The sequence below is a fragment of the Pogona vitticeps genome, chromosome 2 (assembly GCF_051106095.1).
Source record: "Pogona vitticeps strain Pit_001003342236 chromosome 2, PviZW2.1, whole genome shotgun sequence".
Classification (NCBI taxonomy): Eukaryota; Metazoa; Chordata; class Lepidosauria; order Squamata; family Agamidae; genus Pogona; species Pogona vitticeps.
This window is the reverse complement of record NC_135784.1, coordinates 105906687-105929849: the sequence shown is the minus strand read 5'-3', so window position 1 is coordinate 105929849 and position 23163 is coordinate 105906687. Positions and strand designations below refer to the sequence as shown.

The 23163-nt window shown below is 40.8% G+C and overlaps 1 protein-coding gene across 3 annotated transcripts in view; it reads right to left on the bottom strand.

Annotated features, from left to right (window-relative positions):
• Positions 1-23163, bottom strand: part of ARHGAP26 (Rho GTPase activating protein 26) — a 400569-nt gene that overhangs the window by 299160 nt on the left and 78246 nt on the right. For all 3 annotated transcript variants that reach the window (XM_020806318.3, XM_020806326.3, XM_020806342.3), the window contains exons 2-6: positions 21990-22085; positions 17175-17236; positions 14622-14693; positions 9006-9107; positions 4054-4164 (exon numbers count right to left, since the gene is read on the bottom strand). In XM_020806318.3, the coding sequence (XP_020661977.2) occupies positions 4054-4164; positions 9006-9107; positions 14622-14693; positions 17175-17236; positions 21990-22085 (443 nt within the window). The remainder of the gene's footprint in view (positions 1-4053; positions 4165-9005; positions 9108-14621; positions 14694-17174; positions 17237-21989; positions 22086-23163) is intronic.

Below are 23163 nucleotides of genomic sequence, written 5' to 3'. Positions count from 1 at the left end.
TGACATACTCTTGTTAACTGCACTGGCCTTGGGGTGTCCAAGGACTTTTTATTCCGCTCACAGGTCACCCGTTTTCTTCATTTAATTTTCATGAAATTGCCCTGAAGCATTATAGAGTTTTAGCACTGATTACTACAAATAGGCAACTGAAACACAAGTTTGTATCGCCCTCCTATCTCTGTGTGAACAAGCTGTGGAAGTCTTGAACAAAACACTAACTTTCTCCCCAGAATTATTTGTATTTACTAGAATTCTATCATTATCTCTTTCATGTGTGGTAAATTGGTGGGCAGGGAAAATAGGGGATCAGGAGAAACAGTGAGTGTCCGAAGTTCCTACTACCATGCTAAAAGGTCACAGATGGATGAACTGTGGCAAGGTTGCTAGGAAAAACCTATATACTGTAAGAACATAAGAGACTTGCTGGATCAGGCCGAGGTCCCATCTAGTTCAGCTTCCTGTATCTCCCTGTGACCCCACCAGATGCCTCTGCGAGCAGATGAGACAACTAGATGCCTGTTTCCTGATCTGGCATTTGGAGGTACCTTCCCTTTAAGCCTGGAGATTATACACCCCCATCACAGCTTGTAAGCTGTGATGGACTTTTCCTCCAGGAATCTGTCCAATCCCCTTTTGAAGGCATCTAGGCCAGATGCCATCACCACATCCTGTGGCAAGGAGTTCCACAGACTAAGAACATGCAGTATTGATTTAAATAAATCTTTTCTTTTGTCTGTTCTCACTCTCCCAACACTCAATTTGAGTGAATGTCCCCTGGTTCTGGTGTTGCATGAGAGGGAAAAGAGTTTCCCTCTATCCACTTCATCCATCCCCTGCATAATTTTATATGTCTCAATCATGTCCCCCCCTCAGGTGCCTCTTCTCTAAACTAAAGTAGTGGCCCCCAACCTTTTTGCCTCCACAGACTGGTTTAGCATGCAGGTGGGGGGTGGGGGGATCTGTGCAGGCAGGGGAGGAGCTGTGTGTGCATGGGAGGGGCATGCATGCGTTTGTGCATGTGGGGGCAAGAGATTTGTCTCTGTGGCCCAGTCCTGGCAAAGCCACAGACTGGTCCATAGAATGGGGATCGGGGGGCCCTGGACTAAAGAGCCCCAAACACTTTTTAATGATACCTAGCATGGAATCGGCCTTCTTCATTGCTGCCGTGCATCGAGCTGTCCACCAGCACACCAAGATCTCTTTCCTGATCTGTCACAGAGAGCTCAGAACCCATCAGTTGATAACTAGTTTTGATTTTTTTTGCTCCAAAGTGCATTATTTTGCATTTTCTTATATTGAAACACATTTGCCATTTTGCCTCCCATTCTCCCAGTTTGGAGAGATTCTTCTAGAGCTCTTTACAATCCCTTCTGGTCTTCACCACCTGGAAAAGTTTAGTGTCATCTGCAAACTTGGCCACCTCACTGCTTATCCCCATCTCCATGTCATTTCTGAATAAGATGAAAAGCACCGGTCCCAGGACAGATCCCTGGGACACACCGCTTTTCACTGCTCTCCATTGTGAAAATTGTCCATTGACACACCTACTCTCTGTTTCCTGGTTCTCAGCCAATTCTCAGTCCATAAGAGGACCTTCCTTCTTATCCCCTGACTGTAGAATTTTCTCAGCAGCCTTTTTTGAGGGACCGTGTTAAACGCCTTTTAAAAATCCAGATAGACAATATCCACCAATCTACCCACATCCACATGCCTGTTGACCTTTTCAAAGAATTCTAAAAGGTTTGTGAGGCAAGACTTACCCTTACAGAAGCCATGCTGATTTTCCCTCAGCAAGGCTTGCTCTTCTACATGTTTTAAGATTTTATCTTGGATGAGACTTTCCACCATCTTCCCTGAAACAGATATTAGGCTAACCAGCCTGTAGTTTCCTGGGTTCCCCCAATTCCCTTTTTAAAGATTGGAGTGACATGTGCTATCCTCCAGTCCTCTGGAACAGGTGAACATGCAGACCGGGGTATTGTGAATCCTTGGTAATTGTTATGAAACCCCTACATGGTTCTGTGTGCATCAAGTGACACAGATACCACTGGGTGAGAACCACTATCCTCAACTGCTCAATAGTTATCCTTCCAGCAAAACAACATGAGGGAAGGAGATCAAGCAAATACTGTAGAAGATTTAAACACCACTTCTCTGCAAACCCTCCTCTCTGTCTACCTGGACTGTTCAGCCAGTTAAGTGGGGAACAGGTGATCAGTACAGAAAGTGGGCTCAAGGAGGAAATGGGGTTGTGGAGAGGTGGTGCCTGGGAGGAGAGGATGGTGGAAGAGACAGAGAGTTTAATGGACTGCATCTTGTGCCGATCCCACTGATCCCAACCTCTGCTGAGAAGACTGCTGACATAATTCATATGAAAAAACAAGGGGCACCTCAAACAATTGAAATGGAGTTCTAGAAATACTGTATCAGGGTTATTCTTCACTGCTTCTCTGAGGCTGCATTTGTTAGTGAAGTCAAGACATTACTAATGTAGCACACAGCGGAATACAGTATATTACTGAGGCTTTGCAGCAAATCCGCCTGGGTTCTGAACCAGCCACTGTTTGTCTCCCAGCTCTACTCTGCTCTTTGTGCCCTCCCCTGATTTAAGTCCCTTCTTCTTCCCCTCAAACTGCCATCGAATAACCTCATCAACTTCTTCTAAGTCCTGAATAGAATGACACTTTCCCAGGGTAAATATTAGGCTATGAGCAGATGGTGCTGAGGCCAAAATTTCCACTCACATATATTTATTCTTCATCCAGAGAGAATAAAACTGCTGTTGATCAGCCTGATAAGATATTATCAAATCTTGCTGAAGGATTGATGCATATATAGAACTTGAGTGTGAAAGAGGGGTTACCACACTATTTATGCAGTTTACATGCCCCACTTCCAGTAGTGTTCTTACAGTAACTGGATTTTATAGATAAAAAGCTAGAATGCTGAAATTTGATTGAGATACTGTGTTGCACTTATGCCAGCTACAGAAGAGGTTAATAAAGCCATCTCTGCTCCAGCCTTCAGTCACAGAGATGGAAGGAAACTGGGTAAGATGAGCATCATCCACATGGTGATATTTATTTGTGACACATGACACATCTAAGAACAGTTTTAGTGTTTCTATACTTGTTATTCTGCCACTGCTTTAACTTAGGTTTATATGCTATAACACTTCACTCTCTTACTGCTGTTTTTGTCTTCAGTTTATATTCTGCTGTGTTTAGTTATTGTTTTATTGTATTGTTGTCATGTAATTTAAACAGACTATATACAGTACAGTATTACTGAGAGAATTGTGACCTGAGTGGTTTAAAAGTGCAGCCAACCAACAAACCCAATACATCAATTAATTGGCACCCCACCTTCAACTCAAGGAATGCTTAGATGGCTGTCTCACAAATTTTTGAAGACAATGGACAGTACTACAACACAGACATGGTATCCTTAATGCCTATCACTCAGTAAACAGTATTGATTTAAAAAAACATTTGTGACTCTACAGCAAATATTTGATCATTTTCTGTGGCAAAAGTACACCTTCAATACAAAAGATGCATCTCCTGTACTGTGAATAATTAATTACAGTGGTGCCCCACTTGACGACAATAATCCATTCCGTTAAAATCGCTGTTAAGCGATATCATCGTCAAGTGAAAGAAAAAACCCATTGAAATGCATTGAAAACCAGTTCAATGCATTCCAATGGGTGAAATACCTCATTGTCCAGCGAAGATCCTCCATAGGGGAAGCCATTTTCGGTCTCTGTCTTCTGGAAATAGGTCCAGAAAACAGCAGGCGGCCATTATGAAAACCCAATGATCAGCTGTTTTTGATCGTCATAATGCGAAGAATCAGTTCCTGAAGTAGGGAACTGATCATCGTAAAATGGATTTTCCCCTTTGAATCATCACTTTGCGATTGCAGTAGCAATCGCAAAAACCTCATTGTGAAGCAAATTCGTCGTGGAACAGGGTAATCATCAAGCGGAGCGAGCACCACTGTATTGAACAATAATGAGAAATTATTGGAAAGCCATAAATATTTACTTACTGGTTCCACAAACTCAAACATTTTCCTCTCTTGAACTTCTTGTACTTTGAAGACATATTCAAGGGAGACTTCGTAGAAGTGCTGTCGAACCAGGTCCACCTGGACATCTGCCTATCAGCCATCGTACGCATCAGAAAGACACAGAAGAGCTGTTCACTATTTATATTTAGTATCAAGGTCATGCAAACTCCTGCTTGTTGGTACCTCAGTTTTCACAAGGTATATTTAGTTCCAGAACAATACAAAAAGAAAGTTTTTAACACTTTATCAACTTCATCGGAAAGATTATCTCCCACTTAGAAAAGTTAATGAGGTACAAATGAAAAACCTGGCAATATCCATGACTGGATATGGGGGTTGCTTCAGGAAATTCTAGTCTTTTAAATTATATGTTGTCCACACACAATATTTATTTATTGCACTTATATGCCGCCCATCTAGACATTGTCTACTTTGGGTGGCTCACAACAGACAAGATAAAAACAACTTTAGGGGAGGGGAGATGAATTCAGCACAGACTCAGTTGACAGAGTGTCAGCTCAGCTAGGCCTCAGCCATCTTGGTGAGGTAGGATTGTTTTGTCCAAATCAACAAACAGAAGAAGATGGGAAGTAAGAATGCAATAATAAATGCAAATCAGCCATCACTGAAATACTGACAGAGCTGCAATTTATATTTTCAACTATTTAGTAACTGCAATATAAAGGGGAAAAAGAAAAACGGGTGTCCTTTATTTTTTGTGTGTTAACAACTGGGGTAGATCAAGAAGCAGAATGAGATGTAAGCTGGAGGAAATTTGGTGGAATTCTGTGTGATGATTCTGTTGCCTAACAGCAGGTGGGCCCTCAAGAAAGTCAGCCATGGAAACTGTGAAACATACTGGGTGCCTATTCATTTGGAAATGTAGTTGGACAAAAATCAAGCAAAGAGCATGAATATACAGGAAATCCTCCCACAGCATGAGATTAAGGCAGATGCCAATAGTATTATTCTTAGTTACTATTTTCATTTTTCATAAGCTGTCATCAGTAGTTCCTTATTTTATTTCAATAGGAGGTTTTATCTTGAATTTGCTAAGACAAATTATTCATCCTAGCCTTCACCTGATGAGTTAGCACTTAATCTCCCTACAACAATCCTAGCAGATAAACTGGATCCCGGAGGTCTGTGCAACAGGGCTAGCCAGCCCTGTATCAAGGAGATCTCCCAAGCTTAAACAGCACTCTCACCAGTCAATGACACTGCCTCCCACGTTCTCAGGTGCCCAATGTAAAAACAGTAGGATGCTCTCAGCAAAGTCAGTAAAATGTGATACCATAGTCGTGGCTTTCCTGGCAACTAAATACATTCCAGTCAGCCAGATGTTTGGCAAGTATAAAAGCAAGCTAGTGAAAAAGTTGGGGCTCTCAACACATGGACCATTGTCTTTGGCTGAGCCAGACACACCCATGAAGCAGCTGCATGTTATTAATGGAGCACTCTGCTAAAACAACAGACATCTCCACATGCATCTGTCACTCTGCTGGCATGCTTCCCCCTCTGAAACCCTAGCTCCATAGCTAAATCTTCAGGCATTCCAAGTTTGAGAACATGTCGCCTCCTACTCCAATAGGAAATATCCACAAACGTAGACACACCACTAACAACACAAAGTCCATAAGTAAAATAATAAGCCTCTATGATGTTTTACAGTTGCCTGGATAGCTCAGTGCTTTAGGTATCTGGCTGTGGAACCAGAAGTTGGGGGTTTGATTCCCCACTGTGCCTCCTGGGAGAAGACCCAGCCTGTCTATCTCTGGGAAAGCTGACCAAATGCCCAGGATACCCCCAGAAAAAGGGACCGGTAAACCACTTCTGATTATTCTCTATCTAGAAAACCTTGGAAAGCACTGCCATAAGTCAGAATTGACTCAACAGCAAATGATTATGCAGTCAATGTGGTACTTTTGTTCAAAAAGGAATGTAAGTACAGTGGTGCTTCACTTAGCAATGTTAATCAGTTCCGGAAAAAACATCGCTAAGTGATTTAATTGCTAAGCGATTTTAAAAAGCCCATAGGAACATATTAAAACACGTTTAATACGTTCCTATGGGCTAAAAACTTACCTTAAAGCGTAATTCCTCCATAGCGGCGGCCATTTTGGGTGCCTCTACAGCGAGGCAAAACAGCGGTGGCCATTTTTTGCGGCAGCCATTTTGGAACTGCCAATCAGCTGTTTAAAAAAGTTCGCTTTGCCATGATCGCTTCCCCGCGATCATCGCAAAGCGAATTTTAGCCATAGAGGACATCGCTAAGCGATCGCTCCAGCGATGGCCAAAAGTCCATCGCAAAGCGATTTCATCGCTCAATGGAGCGATCGCTAAGCGAGGCACCACTGTAGCAGGTTTGGAAGTGGATAAAGTGTGGCCTTCCAGATATTAAGGCAGTACATCTACTGGCTCACACCATCCATTGGCTAGCTGCCTATGGCTGATGGGAGGTGTTATTCATCAACATCTGGAGGGCTGCACTTCACCCACCCTGGCTTGCCCACCTCTAAGCTCCAAATACTAATCTGCCTGTAAAAACCAGGCACTCCAGCTGGTTTTATAACAAGAAAGTTAATGCTCATAACAAGAAAGAGCATTAACTTTCTTGTTATGAATGTTAATGCTCTTTTTTTTCTGTTAAGTATCCAAAAGCAAAGTTTTAATATACGAAACACACCACAAGGTGGCATGAGTATTCAAACATTACACATTTGGAAAGTTTTTACAGGAAGGGAAAATAAATTCACATTAACTAAGCCTTTTTTTAAAAAAACACACATTTTTCTTAAACTGATATAATTAAGCCATGGTTGGTGGGACTATTAATGAAATGTGTGTGTCTTTCACCTTCTTGTTACCATGAGAACACCAGAAGCATCAAACTCTCTTCTTTTTAACATTAACCAAAATTAAATGTACCCAACTAAAAACGTATATATTTGAACATGTGAAAAATCAGAGGAAAACATGCCTTAGTCAATGAACACACAATGAAGAACAGGTGTACTTCAAACAAAACTGCACAGCAAAATATGCACATGGTTCTAAGCATGGAAAAAAAAAGTCCCACAATCCCATAGAAATTTGCACAGAACAAAAATACTTAGAGGGATCGTGAGAAACACAGCAAGTGCTGAACAGAGAAGTGTTCAAATCTCCTTTAAGTTACTTTGTTCAACTACTGAAAACTAATCGGAAAGGAGAGGCTATCAGTAGTTACCAGATATGATGGCTCTATGTTACCTTTGGTATTTGAGGCAGTAGGCCTCTGAAAGCGCGTGGGAGGGAGCTGCTCCTGCTTGTAGTATTTGGTTGGCTACTATGGGAACACAACGTTCACTCAGGACCACTCTTTTTATATTTCCATTATAGCATTTGAATAATAGGCAGGTTCTGTAGAATTTAGCACTCTCCACCTTATTGTCTCTTTGCCCTCGTTGCTACTTCAAGGACTGCCAGGACAAAATGGATGCAGTTTTGAGAGAAGCAACAGCTGGCAGAAATATTCAAACAGACACCTCCTTGAAATATTCTGATGTCTTCACTTTTTCATCCTGGAGGTGACTCCGCTCCCTCAATCTGAAAACCACTAATTTCAGACCAGATGAGATGCCATGTTACAGGCATTACTGAAGAAAATGTGGCACTTTGTTAAAAAAAAAAGTGAAAATAGATGCAGGAGGGACCACCAAGCAGCACCAAGAGTGCAGACAGTAGCAAGTAAAGGAACTCCTTCCTCACAACAGTTCCTTCTGCACACATCCTGAAAATAATCCTCCACTCAAAACATGAATTGCCTCCAGAGAGACATTCTCAATGGCGCCACGAAAAACCTCCATCTGGCACTAATCATTGGTTTGCTGTTGTTCTTTTAATTTTCTATACTTACAGGTCCTGCTATAGGAAAACTGGAAGGGCAGATTACAAGAAATGTTACAAGAACTAAATTCAACGAGAGAAAAGGCATACTTACAACACATTGGCTGAAATCCTGTTGCTTAGCACAGTAAATGGTGCTTTGAGTAGGCTTACTGAATCAGCAAGTTTCTGGTGAGTCAACACATATGTAAGCTCCATAGAACCAAATGGGTCTACTCTTTCTGCAACTTACTTAATCATAATAAACTGTAGCCAGAGTAAGCCCACTTGAACCAGTGGAACTTTCCAGAGGAGTTGACTCATTAAATTCCTACGGCTTCAACAGGGCTCCTCTAGTGCAACCTGCTTAGTGTAGTAACAGATTTCAACCATTATAGAATAAAAATAACTTCAAAAGAAAAAAAAATCCATTCACTTGGTGTTGGAACAAGAACAAATACGCAGAAGGCAAATGTCTGTGGAGAGGGCAAGCCAAAACTAAGACACTCCTACAGTACTGAACAACCCCCATGCCTATAAGCCTCCTGTTATACCTCAGTTGGTAAGGACACATATAGAAGCGGCCCATGAGATCGCTAAGTGAATTTAGGTAAACACTGAGGTGGTCCCAACCAATGAAGGGGCTTAAAAGTTAAAAAAAAGGGGGCTTGAATTGGGCTCAAGACCCGAATGCGACCCAGTAAAGAGGGGAAAGTAAAGGTGTGACATATCACCCAACCTTACTTATTAGTCTCACAGTCATATTATAAACTACCCTGATGTTTCCAGACCATTTTTAAAGGCAGTCAAGGGCATGGACAACTTAAAACGTTTATGGCAAGAACTGGGATAGGAAGACAATTAAGCTCCGTATTTTCCACAGGCCCAAACCAGACAGAGCCATGCATTTTATTTTATTTTGCCACACTTAATTTTATTTTTAAAAATTATTAAATGTAGTATGTAGCTACTTCCTAACAAACAACAATACCTATAGCAGAGCAATATGTCAAGAAAGAAAGGGGAAGGGAAATAACAGCAGTAGTAGAAGAACCCAAACTTACCTCTTGTAGCTGGGATTCCTTCTTCTTGGAAGAAAGGTTTAAGTGCTTTTCTAACACCCCACAGTATTTCTCCGTCTCCTTGTCATATTTTTTCTTGGCTTCCTGCCAACATATAGCACACACATACACAGGGCTATCAAGAATCATTGCCTTAGCCATTCTCCAGAGCAATCTTACATCAATACAAATGTCACCACTTTTCTATTACTGATTTATTTACAGAGAAATGTATAAATCATCCTATTCGCAAAATTTCAAGGCACCTTCCAATACAGAGATTGGTGACCAAAGCAATAAAAAACGTATGCTGCACTAAAGTTATGTCATCACATGAACAATGGTCAGGGAGATGCTAGACAGCTATCTGAAAATAATTCAAAGCAGGCAATGTTTAACAGGGCAGCACCATATTTCCAAGCAACTTCTGCTATTATTTACATAGGCAGGTTTGAACAATTTCCCCATACTTAAGAAACTGATCCAAGGGAAGACAATAATAATAATCATGTACCATCATCAATTCTGACTTATGAGCCTTCTCAGGGTTTTTCAGGTAGAGATTATCATTCTCTTAATAAGCCAGCTCTGGTTGGTTTTGTTTTGCCTTATTTTGCATTCTTCTTCTGACTTATTCTAGCCAACCAATCTGTGACACTAATCTAGGAAAGAAGCAGTTTTCTTCCACCATACAGTAGCTTAACTCCTGCTAGCCCACCACTTATTTTCAATGGTGGTTTTACAGCTGTGTTCACAGTAGATATAATTCCACTGCCTTATACAATTTCATTCCAGCCTTGGTGTTGCTCCTAGGTATTGTCTGCAGTTAAACATTTACAGGAAGACTCCCTTTAACAGGAAAAAGGATAAAAAGAAAGAGACCTGGCAGAAACCCATACGTTTGAGGAGCAGCAACAAGTTGTCATAGCAACAAAGCAAAACAAGACACAAGGTATAGCGTTTTGGAGGAGTTGAGGAAGAATAAAAGCTACATCTGACTTTCAATAAAATATTTCAGAGGTGAAATAAGGGTTTTCAGAGTACAAAGGTCCTCTGAAAAACCACACAACAACTTGTTGGTGCCAAACTTTTACTAATACTCCTACTATTAATTCAATTTATTGGATGCCTTTTTTATAAAAGAAGGCTCTAAGCATAGTAATGGAGTTTATTATTGCTGTACTGTATACTGGTTTCGACTATAAGATGTGGAAGTTGGAAGCCATTTGTCCTCTTTTACAGAGTGTGACTCTTTTTGTAAAGGTGCCTTTAAAGATGAAGAACTGGAACTTTGAAGTTCCCTATCAATAGTGACCTCTTAGATAGGCATATAGGTGATTGGGCCTTCTCCACTAATATGACATATGTTGTTGTTGTTGTTTAGTTGTTAAGTCGTATCCGACTCATCGTGACCCCATGGACCAGAGCACGCCAGGCCCTCCTGTCTTCCACTGCCTCCTGGAGTTGGGGCAAATTCATGTTGGTCGCTTTGATGACACTGTCCAACCATCTCGTCCTCTGTCGTCCCCTTCTCTTGCCTTCATACTTTCACAACATCAGGGGCTTTTCCAGGGAGTCTTCTCTTCTCAGGAGATGGCCAAAGTACTGGAGCCTCAGCTTCAGGATTTGTCCTTCCAGTGAGCACTCAAGGTTGATTTCCTACAAAATGGATATGTTTCTTCTCTTCGAAGTCTAAAGACTCTCCTCCAGCACCACAATTCAAAAGCATCAATTCTTCAGCGGTTAGCCTTCTTTATGGTCCACCTCTCACTTCCATACATCGCCACTGGAAAAACCATAGCTTTGACTATATGGACCTTTGTTGGCAAGGTGATATCTGTGCTTTTAAAGATGCTATCGAGGTTTGTCACTGCTTTCCTCCCAAGAAGCAGGCATCTTTTGATTTTGTGGCTGCTGTCACCATCTGCAGTGATCATGAAGCCCAAGAAAGTAAAATCGGTCACTACCTCCATATCTTCCCCTTCTATTTCCCAGGAAGTGATGGGACCAGTGGCCATGATCTTCGGAGGTTTTTATGTTGAGCTTCAGACCTTTTTGGTGCTCTCCTCTTTCACCCTCATTAAGAGGTTAATTCCTCCTCACTTTCTGCCATCAGAGTGGTATCATCTGCATATCTGAGGTTGTTGATATTTCTTCTGGCAATCTTAATTCCGGTTTGGGATTCCTCCAGTCCAGCCTTCCGCATGATGTATTCTGCATATAAGTTAAATAAGCCAGGGGACAACATACAGCCTTGTCGTTCTCCTTTCACAATTTTGAACTAATCAGTTGTTCCATATCCAGTTCTAATTGTTACTTCCTGTCCCACATATAGATTTCTCAGGAAATAGAAGGTGGTCAGGCACTCCCATTTCTTTAAGAACTTGCCATAGATTGCTGTGGTCCACACAGTCAAAGGTTTTGCATAGTCAACGAAGCAGAGGTAGATGTTTTTATGGAACTCTCTGGATTTCTCCATAATCCAGCACATGTTAGCAATTTGGTCTCGAGTTCCTCTGCACCTTTGAAATCCAGCTTGTGCTTCTGGGAGTTCTTGGTCCACATACTGCTGCAGCCTGCCTTTGAGTATTTGGTGCATAACCTTGCTAGTGTGTGAAATGAGTGCAATTGTACGGTAGTCGGAGCATTCTTTGACATTGCCCTTCTTTGGGATTGGAATGTAGACTGATCTTTTCCAATCCTCTGGCCACTGGTGAGTTTTCCAAACTTGCTGGCATATTGAGTGTAGCACCTTAATAGTGTCTTAAGATTTTAAATAGTTCAACTGGAATGCCATCACCTGGCCTTGTTCTTAGACAAGCTTTCTAAGGCCCACTTGACTTCACTCTCCTGGATGTCTGGCTCAAGGTCAGAAACGACACAATCTGGCTTGTCCAGGACATCCAGATCTTTCTGGTATAATTCCTCTGTATATATTTTGCCACCTTTTCTTGACGCTTTTTGCTTCTGTGAAGTCCCTACCAATTTTGTCCTTTATCATGTCCATCTTTGCACAAAAGATTCCTTTAGTATCTCCAATTTTCTTGAACAGATCTCTGGTTTTTCCCTTTCTATTATTTTCCTCTATTTTTTTGCACTGTTCGTTTAAGAAAGCCCTCTTGTCTCTCCTTGCTATTCTTTGGAAGTCTGCATTCAATTTTCTGTAACTTTCCCTATCTCCCTTGCATTTTCTTTCCCTTCTCCTCTCTGCTATTTCTACGGCCTCATTGGACAGCCACCTTGCTTTCTTGTATTTCCTTTTCTTCGGGATGATTTTTGTTGCTGCCTCCTGTACAATGTTACGAGCCTCCATCCATAGTTCTTCAGGCACTCTGTCAACCAAATATAGTTCCTTAAATCTGTTCTTCACTTCCACTGTGTATTCATAAGGGATTTGGTTTAGATTATACCTGACTAGCCCAGTGGTTTTTCCTACTTTCTTCAGTTTAAGCTTAGGTTTTGCTGTAAAGGCCCAAAAGGAAAAAAAACAAGAAACCGGGTCTTCTCGGTGGTGGCTCCTCGCCTCTGGAACAACCTCCAGAGATTTGTGCGACCCCGTCACTGGGTATTTTTAAGACCCAACTAAAAGCTTGGATGTTTAAGCAGGCCTTCCCTCCAGTCAATACTTAATTTTTCTTTCTCCACTTATCTTCTGTTATTTTTCCATCTTGAAGAATCTGTTTATTGTTTTATAATTTTCATTTTCCTATATGTATATGTAACTCTTTATTTTGTCTGGGAGCTGCCTAGAGTGGACGCAATGACCAGATAGGTGGGGTATAAATAAAATAAAATAAAATAAAATAAATATAAGAAGCTGATGATCAGAGCCACAATTAGCTCCAGTTCTTGTTTTTGCTGACCATATAGAGCTTCTCCATCTTTGGCTGCAGAGAATATAATCAATCTGATTTCGGTTTTGCCCATCTGGTGGTGCCCATGTGTAGAATCGCCTCTTGTGTTGTTGGAAAAGAGTGTTTGTGATGACCAGCTTGTTCTCTTGACAAAACTCTATTAGCCTTTGCCCTGTTTCGTTTTGAACTCCAAGGCCAAACTTACCTGTTGTTCTTTTTATCTCTTGACTCCCTACTTTAGCATTCCAGTTCCCTATAATGAGAAGAACATCTTTCTTCAGTGTCAGTTCTAGGTCTTGTAAGTCTTCATAAAATTGGTCAATTTCAGCCTCTTCATGCATAAATTTGGATTACTGTGATGCTAAAATTTGGGTTCGTATTGAAATCATTCTATCATTTTTGAGATTGTATCCCAGTGCAGCTTTTCCCACTCTTTTGTTGACTTATGAGGGCTACTCCATTTCTTCTATGGGATTCTAGCCCACAATAGTAGACATGATAATCTTCTGAATTGAATTTGCCCATTCCCGTCCATTTTAGTTCACTGATGCCTAGGATATCAATGTTTATTCTTGCCATCTCCTGTTTGACCACATTCAGCTTCCCAAGGTTCATAGATCTTGCATTCCAGGTTCCTATGCAGTATTTTTCTTTGCAGCATCGGACTTTCCTTTCACTTCCAGGCACGTCCACAGCTGAGCGTCCTTTCGGCTTTTTGGCCCAACCACTTCATGAGCTTTGGAGCTACTTGTACTTGTCCTCAGTAGCATGTTGGATGCCTTCTGACCCGAGAAGCTCATCTTCCAGCGTCATATCTTTTAGCCTTTTGTTTCCGTTCATGGAGTTTTCTTGGCAAAGATACTGGAGTGGCTTGCCAGTTCCTGCTCCAGGGGATCGCGTTTAGTCAGAACTCTCCACTATGTCCTGTCCGTCTTGGGTGTCCCTGCACGGCAGAGCCCATAGCTTCTCTGAATTACTCAAGCCTCTTCACCACAGTAAGGCAGCAATCCATGAAGGGGAACATGAGATATACCAGGATTCTATTAAAATTATAAGCCCTTTTTAATTTTTAATGTTTATATACACATTGATATATACTAAAGTAACTGGCTTTGGTATCTTACTATGGAGCCAGAGGTGAGCAGCTCAATCCCCCGCTGTAATTCCTGGGAGAAGAGCCATCTTGTGTGACTTTGGGCATGCTGCACTGTCTCAAAATGCCCCCAGAATAAGGGAATGGTAAACCACTTCTGAGTATTCTCTACCTGGAAAACCTTGAAAAGGGTTGCTGTAAGTCAAAAATGACTTGATGACACATGATTACTCTTGCTAGATTCAAATTAGCATATCCAGTTTACGCAGATTGGTGTGTTCTCTCACTCTGTTTTTTTTAAAGTGATTCATATCCTCTCTTTTTTCCGGTTACCCTATCTGAAGGGAGCCATGGCTGGGAAAACAATTTATTATTTGTAGCTTTGGATCCTTCCTTATCTGAAGACAGACCTTTGCCTTTCCAAGCATTACAACCAGGAAACACAAGATGTAGACTCCTTCAAACAGTTTCTGACCTATTAATAGTTATGTAATGACTATTGACATCTACGATGCATATGATGGATGGCAGTAACGACACAAAGATATTAATAATAAAGGCCATACAGGGCATACACAAATTTTATATGCTTGAGCAGTTTACACAAAAGTTTTCAGGCATGACTTTCCACTCTCATAGAAAAGAGAAAAGATTTTTCCTTTCCCCACCTACCTTAGCAGCACCAATTTGTTCCTTACGGAATTTCTCCAGAGGAGTGATTAGGACTTCACTAGCATTCTCAATCTGACAAAGGTTTAAAAAAGAAAAATCAGTCTCTTGCATTTCGGAACTAAGCTTCCTCATTCTTATGCTCAATTACTATAATTCTGTCTGAATTTGGGAAATTTTCCCTTCCTAAGAAATCTGCATGACTCAGACTCTTACAGACCATATTATTAAGGATCCTTATACTCAATTATACAAAAATAACTGGCGCTGATGTATAAATATTTCAAACTAGAACAATTAAAGAGCAATGCAGCAGGCTTTGTTCACATAGCTAGCTTTCGTACCAAACAGGAGAGAAAGCTCTGGCATTATATAGCTCTTCCCTCATCTAAAAAAAGAGAAACCTCTGCTGATTACTATATTATACTGCGATCCAGCCTTTTTCTTCATTGTGCAGTCAAACACAGACTTAACTGTTAACAGCCAAACAAAAATGCTGTAGTGAACACAACTTCAGTATAGTTAAGATAAACCTTTAATACTTACTTTAGTAACGTGGGAATTAATAGGATTCAAAGTTTTTGATGTGAAAATCTAAGTAATGAAAACCACAAAGCATCTCATGTCACCTTAAAGACTAACAAATTAGGCATAAACTTTTGTGAACTACAGTTCATGTCACCTGATCAAGCTTATAACCCATAAAATGTTAGCCTTTAAGGCGCCACAAGTTTCTATGTTGTTTTTGCTGCTGCAGCCTAACATGGCTGTCTCCAGGACATTATGCTGTTGCTTCTGTATTTCAGTTTTGAGCTCTTCTGCCCCCTCATGCTAGCCCTTTTATCATCGGCTCCATTCACAACAGTCTAAGGTTGACATATCACACATCACCGATGTGTCCAGGGGGGTTCTGTGATGGTGCTTTGCCTGTAAACTTTGGGACCAAGGCATCTGAGAGCACCGCCACCTTCCATGTCAGCCATCTCAAGCTGGGCTTATCAGCTGCGAGTGTGTTCTATTATCTGCCGCTAACAGAGGTTCTCATTACTGCAATAGTCTGCCTTGAGCAGTGGTTCCCAACCTTGGGTTACCCAGATGTTCTTGGACTGCAACTCTCAGAAACCGCAGCCAGCACAGCTAGTGGTGGAAGGTTCTGGGATTACCCAAGGTTGGGAAACATTGGCCTACAGGATTCAGCCATTCCCGTGGTATAACAATATTTTGATATGCAAGGCCCTTCATTTCTTCCAGGTTTTTTGATTTTCTTTTCCTCCCCCTCCTTTTCTAAATTTTGTTTTGGCCAGTTCTCATTTCTAATCTTTCTGCCTTCTTGTGGTTTAAACTAAGTTTATGAAGAACACATGAGTTGCTCACAGAAAGTTGGTGTGCTACCGTGGAATCTCAGATAGGGCTGGGAAAAAAAATGCTGCATGGAATTGGGGACAGCAATGCTCATCAATACATACTGGGGTAGACTGAACCAGACTCAGTACAAAGTGGCTTCCAGTGTCTCCATCCCTCCCTCTTTTTTTGCATCTTATTTTTCAATTAGGAGCCTGTGCAAGGGTATTTCTGCAGAGTTAATCCACAGATACTTGGGAAAAGGAGGAAGAGAATACAGATCCCTACATGAGGGTGGGTTGGCGTAGATCTTATTGGCATTCGTCATTTCACTACTAGAAGTATCTGGGAAGATGGAAAACGTGGGCACAATCAGCACTTTTGACCCATCTTGACAGCAGCTTCTGCATTTGATGCTATCAGGAGAGCTTTATTCCAGCTGAGAGCAAAAATGTATCAGCAAGCTGAACCACATAATGGGGTCATTGTTCTCTGAGTGCAAAGCCAACTGGATTCAGTGGCAGGCAGTTCATCACGGTTTGCTGTCCCTGTTGTGCTGCCAAGACTTACTCCCCAAGGAAGAATATTGCTATTCTTTTAGAGACACAAAAGCTGACAATTCTGGCTGCTGAGCTATATTCTGGCCACAGACCAAAGTAGGCAAGAGCAGCAAAGAGATTATATCCCATCCTCTTCCCAAGGCCATGATACAGTATAGCAATTCTATATCATACAGCGTAAGCAAAAGCAAACATTTCACCTTACAAACACAGTACAGTACATATACAGCTCTCGAAAATCCTTTGAAATAATGACAATCCATCCTCCTGGGGTTTCATCATTATATAAAGTGTTCCTCGTTCTGTAAGCACTCTGAGACTGGGCAGTTTGCTCAAGGCTGCAGAGTGGAAGGGCACTTAGTCCCATGAACCACATATGGTCTAGGAGGTACATTGGAGATCCAAACTGCTGGCCCCTGACTCTGAAACCAGGTGCTTTAACCCACTGAGGTATACCAGCTACTGAAATCGCTTGGGTCACAATAAAATTTTACTTTCCCAGACAAGATCTTGGAATTTCTAACTATTATCCTTATCTCTTTCTCGAGCTGCTAAAACACCCGTTCCCATTTTAAAAAATCACCAGTTTCCCCTTTTTTTCCAAATTATATATACTGTATACAGTATAAAGAGACACAAGTCTCAAAGATCATACCATCCGCATGCGCTCATCTTCTAGATTCCTAAGAACAGCAGCAAACTCTTGCAGGGATTTTGCTGCGGGGAAACAAACAGAAAAAGAAAACAAAGATTGGCTACTCTGAGACCTTATTATTATTTCTAAGAACAGAACACTTTCTGTCCAGGTGACATATTCGAAGGCATCATAGAAGCCCTCCTTGTTTTTGTTTTTGTTTTGTTTTGTTTTGTTTTTAATATTTATTAAAGGACAGGGTAGAGTATACAAAAAGTAAGGGAGAATAGGGAAAATGGAAAAAGTGTTAGGGGGATAGGAGAACACAAAGTATACAATCATCCAATCAATTCATATTACAATAACAAATCAACTTTTTGCTTTTTCACAATTTGATTACCCTCCTGCTTTCATCTTATCATTTAATTTTAGTTTAATTCTATGTTACTCCAACACTATCTGGTAACTGCAGCCATTTATACAATACATCCCATCGTTCAGTTTTCCTTTGAATTGAACATTCTTTCAGCCCATCTGACAGGATATCCATTTTTGTCATTTCCCATATTTTCCCAATAAGTGTCTCTTGTTTCAGTATCTCTGCTTTCTTGAGATTTTTAACATAATGCTTTTTAATTTTGGAAGCTGCATAGGTCACTGGATGACTCTTTATCTCATCTATGTTACCGGGTGTCATGCCCAATAAAGTCGGTTCTGAAGTTTGTGCAACTTCATTTAACTGTTGTTTGGCATCTAATGTCCCCTCTTTCATCACTTTCATCAGATCTTCTATTTTGCTAAGACCTTCATTCACTTGCTGAAACCCAGTTATTATTGTCTTTTGCATAGTAATCTGCCATTCCTTTTCTATTTCTTCTACAACTATTCCAAAACTTTGAGCTTGCACAGACCAAGTCTCTATTTGATGTCTTAAATTTTGGGGGGCCATCTCAGGCTTTCAAATAAGTGGGGTTTGTATAGATGATACAGTGGTGCCTTGCTTAACGATGTTAGTTGGTTCCAAAAAACCATCGTTAAGCGAAACACCATTTCCCATAGGAATGCATTGAAAACCGGTTAATCCGTTCCAATGGGAACGGATTACCGTCCTTAAGCGAAAATCCCCATAGGAAACATCGCTAAGTGAAACAATGTTTCCCCATTGCCTGCTGCAATGCTTTTGAATGGCTTTCCGTTCAATGGATTTAAATGGGGAAAACAAAAAATCACCAAAAATTAACGAAGACTCAGAACAGAGCCAAATTAAGTTTGCACATGTTTCACAAGGGGGACTACCGATTCCAAGCATTTAAAACAGGTTTCAAACATTTTAAGACACTTAAAAATTAGCGAAAACAGAGATCGTTAAGTGAAAATCCCCCATAGAGAACATCGTTAAACGATGCGGAAAATTCCTCCAAGAAACACATCGTTAAGTGAATTCTTCGTTAAACGAAGCAATAGCTAAGCGAGACACCACTGTACTATGTCCTTAACCACAATGATCACCCCTTAGATATCCTCCAACAGTTTCCACAATTTTATCAACAATCCAAACCCCTAATCATAAACCTCCCCTTAGATCTCCCTCCAATCTTTATCCAAATATTATAATATAAAAATCAACTTTTAACCCAGCAAATTCAAATTCAAACAGAACCGTGGCACAATTATTTCTTCTTCTTCTGAGTCTAGCAAGCTACTATTATCAGACTCACACACAGTCCAACAAACCAAAACAACAATCACAGAGTCTCAGACTGTCCAGTAGTTGTCCTTGAAGCCTGTCTTATGATCTTTCTATTAACCCATTGATACTCCTCAGTCCAGCTGACCACGTCAGCTCCTTCTTCCTTCTCCAGAAAACCACCAGAGTCTATTATCAAAAATTCACAGAGTCCAGGAAAGAAAAAAGAGAAATACGTCCAAGCCAAACCTCATTCACAAAACTCAAGTCTCTTGAATCCTGTCCGATGGTATTACCGTCTGGGATTCTTTTCCAGAAACACAAGATTTATTTTTCCGTCTCACTCTCTCAGCTCTGAAACCAGTCTGCTGTATTAAGAGTTAGTTAGTTAGTTTCACTTTTGAGGCAGACTGATAAGATAGGCTTGCTGCTGCTTTTCTTCTTTAGCCAAATATTTTCATTCTTATTTTCAGCTTAATGGGGCTGTTTCATAAATCAAAGGCTTCAGCTTACTTAGCTGTTATATATTATAAGCTTATATTGGTTGTTCTCTTCTCCCCCGGTAAAGGGTCACTCAAGGCTCAGTGCCAAATATGGCTCCCCACCTCCGATCCGTGCTGGGTGATTTCTTCAGAGGGAAGAAGTCCGGGTTTGCCTCCCATTATTCTCCTTCTGCTGCTCACCATCTGCTTCAGAGAGACTTCTCCTAGACTCTCCTTCAATCCCCATTTCAAAAAGGGGATCCCGGACCAGATGGGTTCCAGTTTTTCCAGAGAGCTCTTCTCTGGAGCTACTGGCAGCATCGCAACAAAGCCCCACCTCATAGAAGCCCTCCTTGAATAGGTTTGTGCTTCATTTCCTCAGGATCATTTCTAAAGATAATAACAAGCCTAAACAGCTGGCAAAATTGTTTTTTCTCTCCTTGGATTCTTTGCATTATTTTAAAGTCCTTATTTGGGTGTTGTATTAGTCGGTGTTCTGAACACACATCAAGGGAAGCACCTTAATCTTTCCGCCCCTCCATCATCACTATGCTAATGGTTTCAGCATCCGTTATGAAGAGGAGAGAGTTGGTGCTTACGTGAAGGCTTACCATGCAAGCCAAAACCCAGATTTTTTAATAGTTCTTGCTCACATGTGGTGCCTACATGTGAACAGCAAGCCTCCCCTTTGCATACATGGAGCTAAAGCCATCAGCAAAGCAGTGACAAGAGAAAGGCAGTGCTAAGCACTTGTCTCCAATTGTGTTCAGAATTCTGGCTAATATAATACCAGGATCAGTTATAGGTCTCAGCTACATAACACAGCAGACTCATTATTAGATCACCCATAGTCTTTCTGACAAGGCAGAGGCAGCCACCGGGACTTCCAATACAAAGAAATGCTATGGCATATGGGCTGGGTGGGAGGATGCTCATGTTTTTTCCTGTCGTTTTTCCAGTCCAAATAGAAAATATTATTTGTCACATAATATACTTCGTATTTGTACATCCCACCTGACATATGATTGCTCTAGAGAAGACAGATAGGGTGACAAGGAAGTGGGAAGGTGAGAGTTGTCCCATCCCGCTATTCCTTATGCTTTTTAAAAAATTCTGGAAGGCACTGAAAGTGCAACCAGGCAAGCCAGTGGAAGCTCTATGAGTTTTGGTTCTGCCATTGCTTTAAAAAGGAATGCCATCTGAATTGGAGGCCCCAGAGTTTGCACTTGCCATGTGAGTTGAGCAACCAGCTCTCTGGCTACCACTTCACTTATGTTATAGGAATCCATTTCAATCATGTATCTTTTATCTTGAAATGTCCAGTCATGAACTCCCAGGAATAGATCTAGTTGAAAAATCCAGGTTAATAAAGTGGGTGCTTCCAGACGTCAAACACTAGTAAGTTGCTGCTCTTCTGCTATAAAATCTTAGAGGAATTGCAGTTGACTTTTCAGATGGTCCAGGGAATGTCGTACTGTTGTCTTCCATGAATACAACCCACAACCTTTTTTTTCCATATCAGTCTGCTACTCTTCCATCCTTAAAAGGCATGGCTTTGGTTCAGGTAGTGTAGAATCGTCCTGCTGGAGACGGGTATGGTGTTTCATACTTTTCAAACATGTCAAGAGTCATGGTGTTCAGCAAAAGGTGGAGGCAGCACTGAGAAAATGTGGAAGGCTTATAGACAAACAAAAAAACAACCTTTGAACTGCAGAGCTTGAAGGGACCGGACAAATCATCAAGTCTAGGCCCTCTCAAGGAGGCACGTGTGACATGTGAGTGAATGAGCTAAAACTATTCCACAATAACAATAAACACCACAAATGGAAGCTGCCAAGGTAGACAGCATCATGATCTACTGCCTTCTGAAACCACTGGGGCCTACAGACAAGTACAGTGGTGCCTCCAATAATGATCACCTCGTTAAACGACAAAACTGATTGAGGATGAACTTTTTGCGATCGCAAAACAATGTTTTGATAGGGAAAAATTGCTTAACGATGATTGGTTCTCTGCTTCGGGAACCGATTTTTCGCTAGACGACGATTTTAAAACAGCTGATTGGCGGGTCTAAAATGGCCGCCCGCTGTGCAAAATGGCTCCCTGCTGTGTTTTAGGACGGATTCCTCACTTTATAGGCACCGAAAATGGCCGCCCTATGGAGGATCTTCACTGGACGCTGAGGTATTTAGCCCATTGAAACGCATTGAACCTGTTTTCAATGCATTTCAATGGGCTTTTTCGTTTCGCTTGACGAGGAAATCGCTTAACAGCGATTTGAATGGAATGAATTATCCTCGTCAAGCGAGGCACCACTGTATCTAGTACTGTTTCAGGCAATAGATGAAGTCTGTATGTTTTCCTTGTTTCACTCTTTGTTTGCTTCTTTTAAATGAATGGTCGATTGCACTGAAAAAAAGATACATTACACCCTGAACTTTAGGGTGGCGATATTCTTGGCAACATCAATTCATGCACAGGCCAAAAAAACCATAGTAAAGACAACACTATTCAGTCTTATATTATCTCTTTGGAACAGCTAAATCCCCTTACTGATCTTTGAAAAAACCTGAATCATCTTATAGAGACTCACACTTGCTGTCCTGATGCCAGTGGCATTTACATATTGCACTAATTTGTATAAAATGCTGAAACCTGCTCACTTACCTATGCATATTTCATCATCTGTTTCTGCATCACCTATACATCGAAATTTGAAATCATTCAAGGAATCTGCAAACTTCCGCTTTGCTGATGACAGATCTGTCAAAAAAGGATAAGGGGAAAATTTAACAGTGATGTAAGATGCTAAATCACGGATTGCTGTAACCTAAATGTAATATTCTTCACATCTGTCACACTTTGTTAGAACAACACAGGGCAGCTCTCCATGTACAGAAAATTCTAGGGTCCCTATTGAAAGGAATAACACAACCAAGACCACCACAAAGTGGCAAAGGCTTAGAAAGCACAATTAAAAGATCTGCTCTCTTTTTGGAAGATCTATAATGCAGTAGTGATTACAATCACAACTGGCAAAAGTACAAAGCATAAAAACTTTATCCCCTTTACCTACAAAATGTATCATTTTGTGTTTAACAGTTTAACACAGCATATGTTAAATATATGCCTTGACAACAGTTCTAGAAACATTCCAATTCATACATTGTGTTTCCATATTCTCTGGCATCTCTTTACTTAGGGATTGGAATGTATATTGACTGTTCCCAATTTGTAGACCCTTGTTTTGTTTCCCATGGTTGCTGGCATATATTTTGTTGGAATGTGCATTTGGATTTTGACAGATTTGGCTTCTGTGGCTTGAAACAGTTCTATCATTATTCCATCTAGCCCAGTGATTTCTTTCTTCCTAGCAACAGCTATCAAAAAATCCTAATTATATGCTTTGTTAGCATCTGAGGTTGTGTCCAATGTATACTGACTTCGGATCCAGTCCTTCTAAACTCAATAGAACGCACCTCCATTAATTCATTACTAGATTTTTACAGACCACTACTGATTGTTCATTCATTCTTAGAGCACAGGTCTGTACGCAGGGCCTTGATAATTTTATTCATTAAAACCTGTAGACATTTAAGACAATCTAGAAATCATATTTGATGATCATAAAGTAACCTTTTGAACATATGGTACTATTTGAAATTTGTAACATCCTAGGAGAACATTCCTCTTTAAATCTGAGATACTGCTTCTCAAAGATCCATTTCAGAACAGGATTTAGAAATATTCTAGAGGCAATGACAAGTGCAGAATATAGCACAGACACACATCTCAGCAATAAATCCTAACTAATGTAAACCAAATGAAACCCAAGACATGA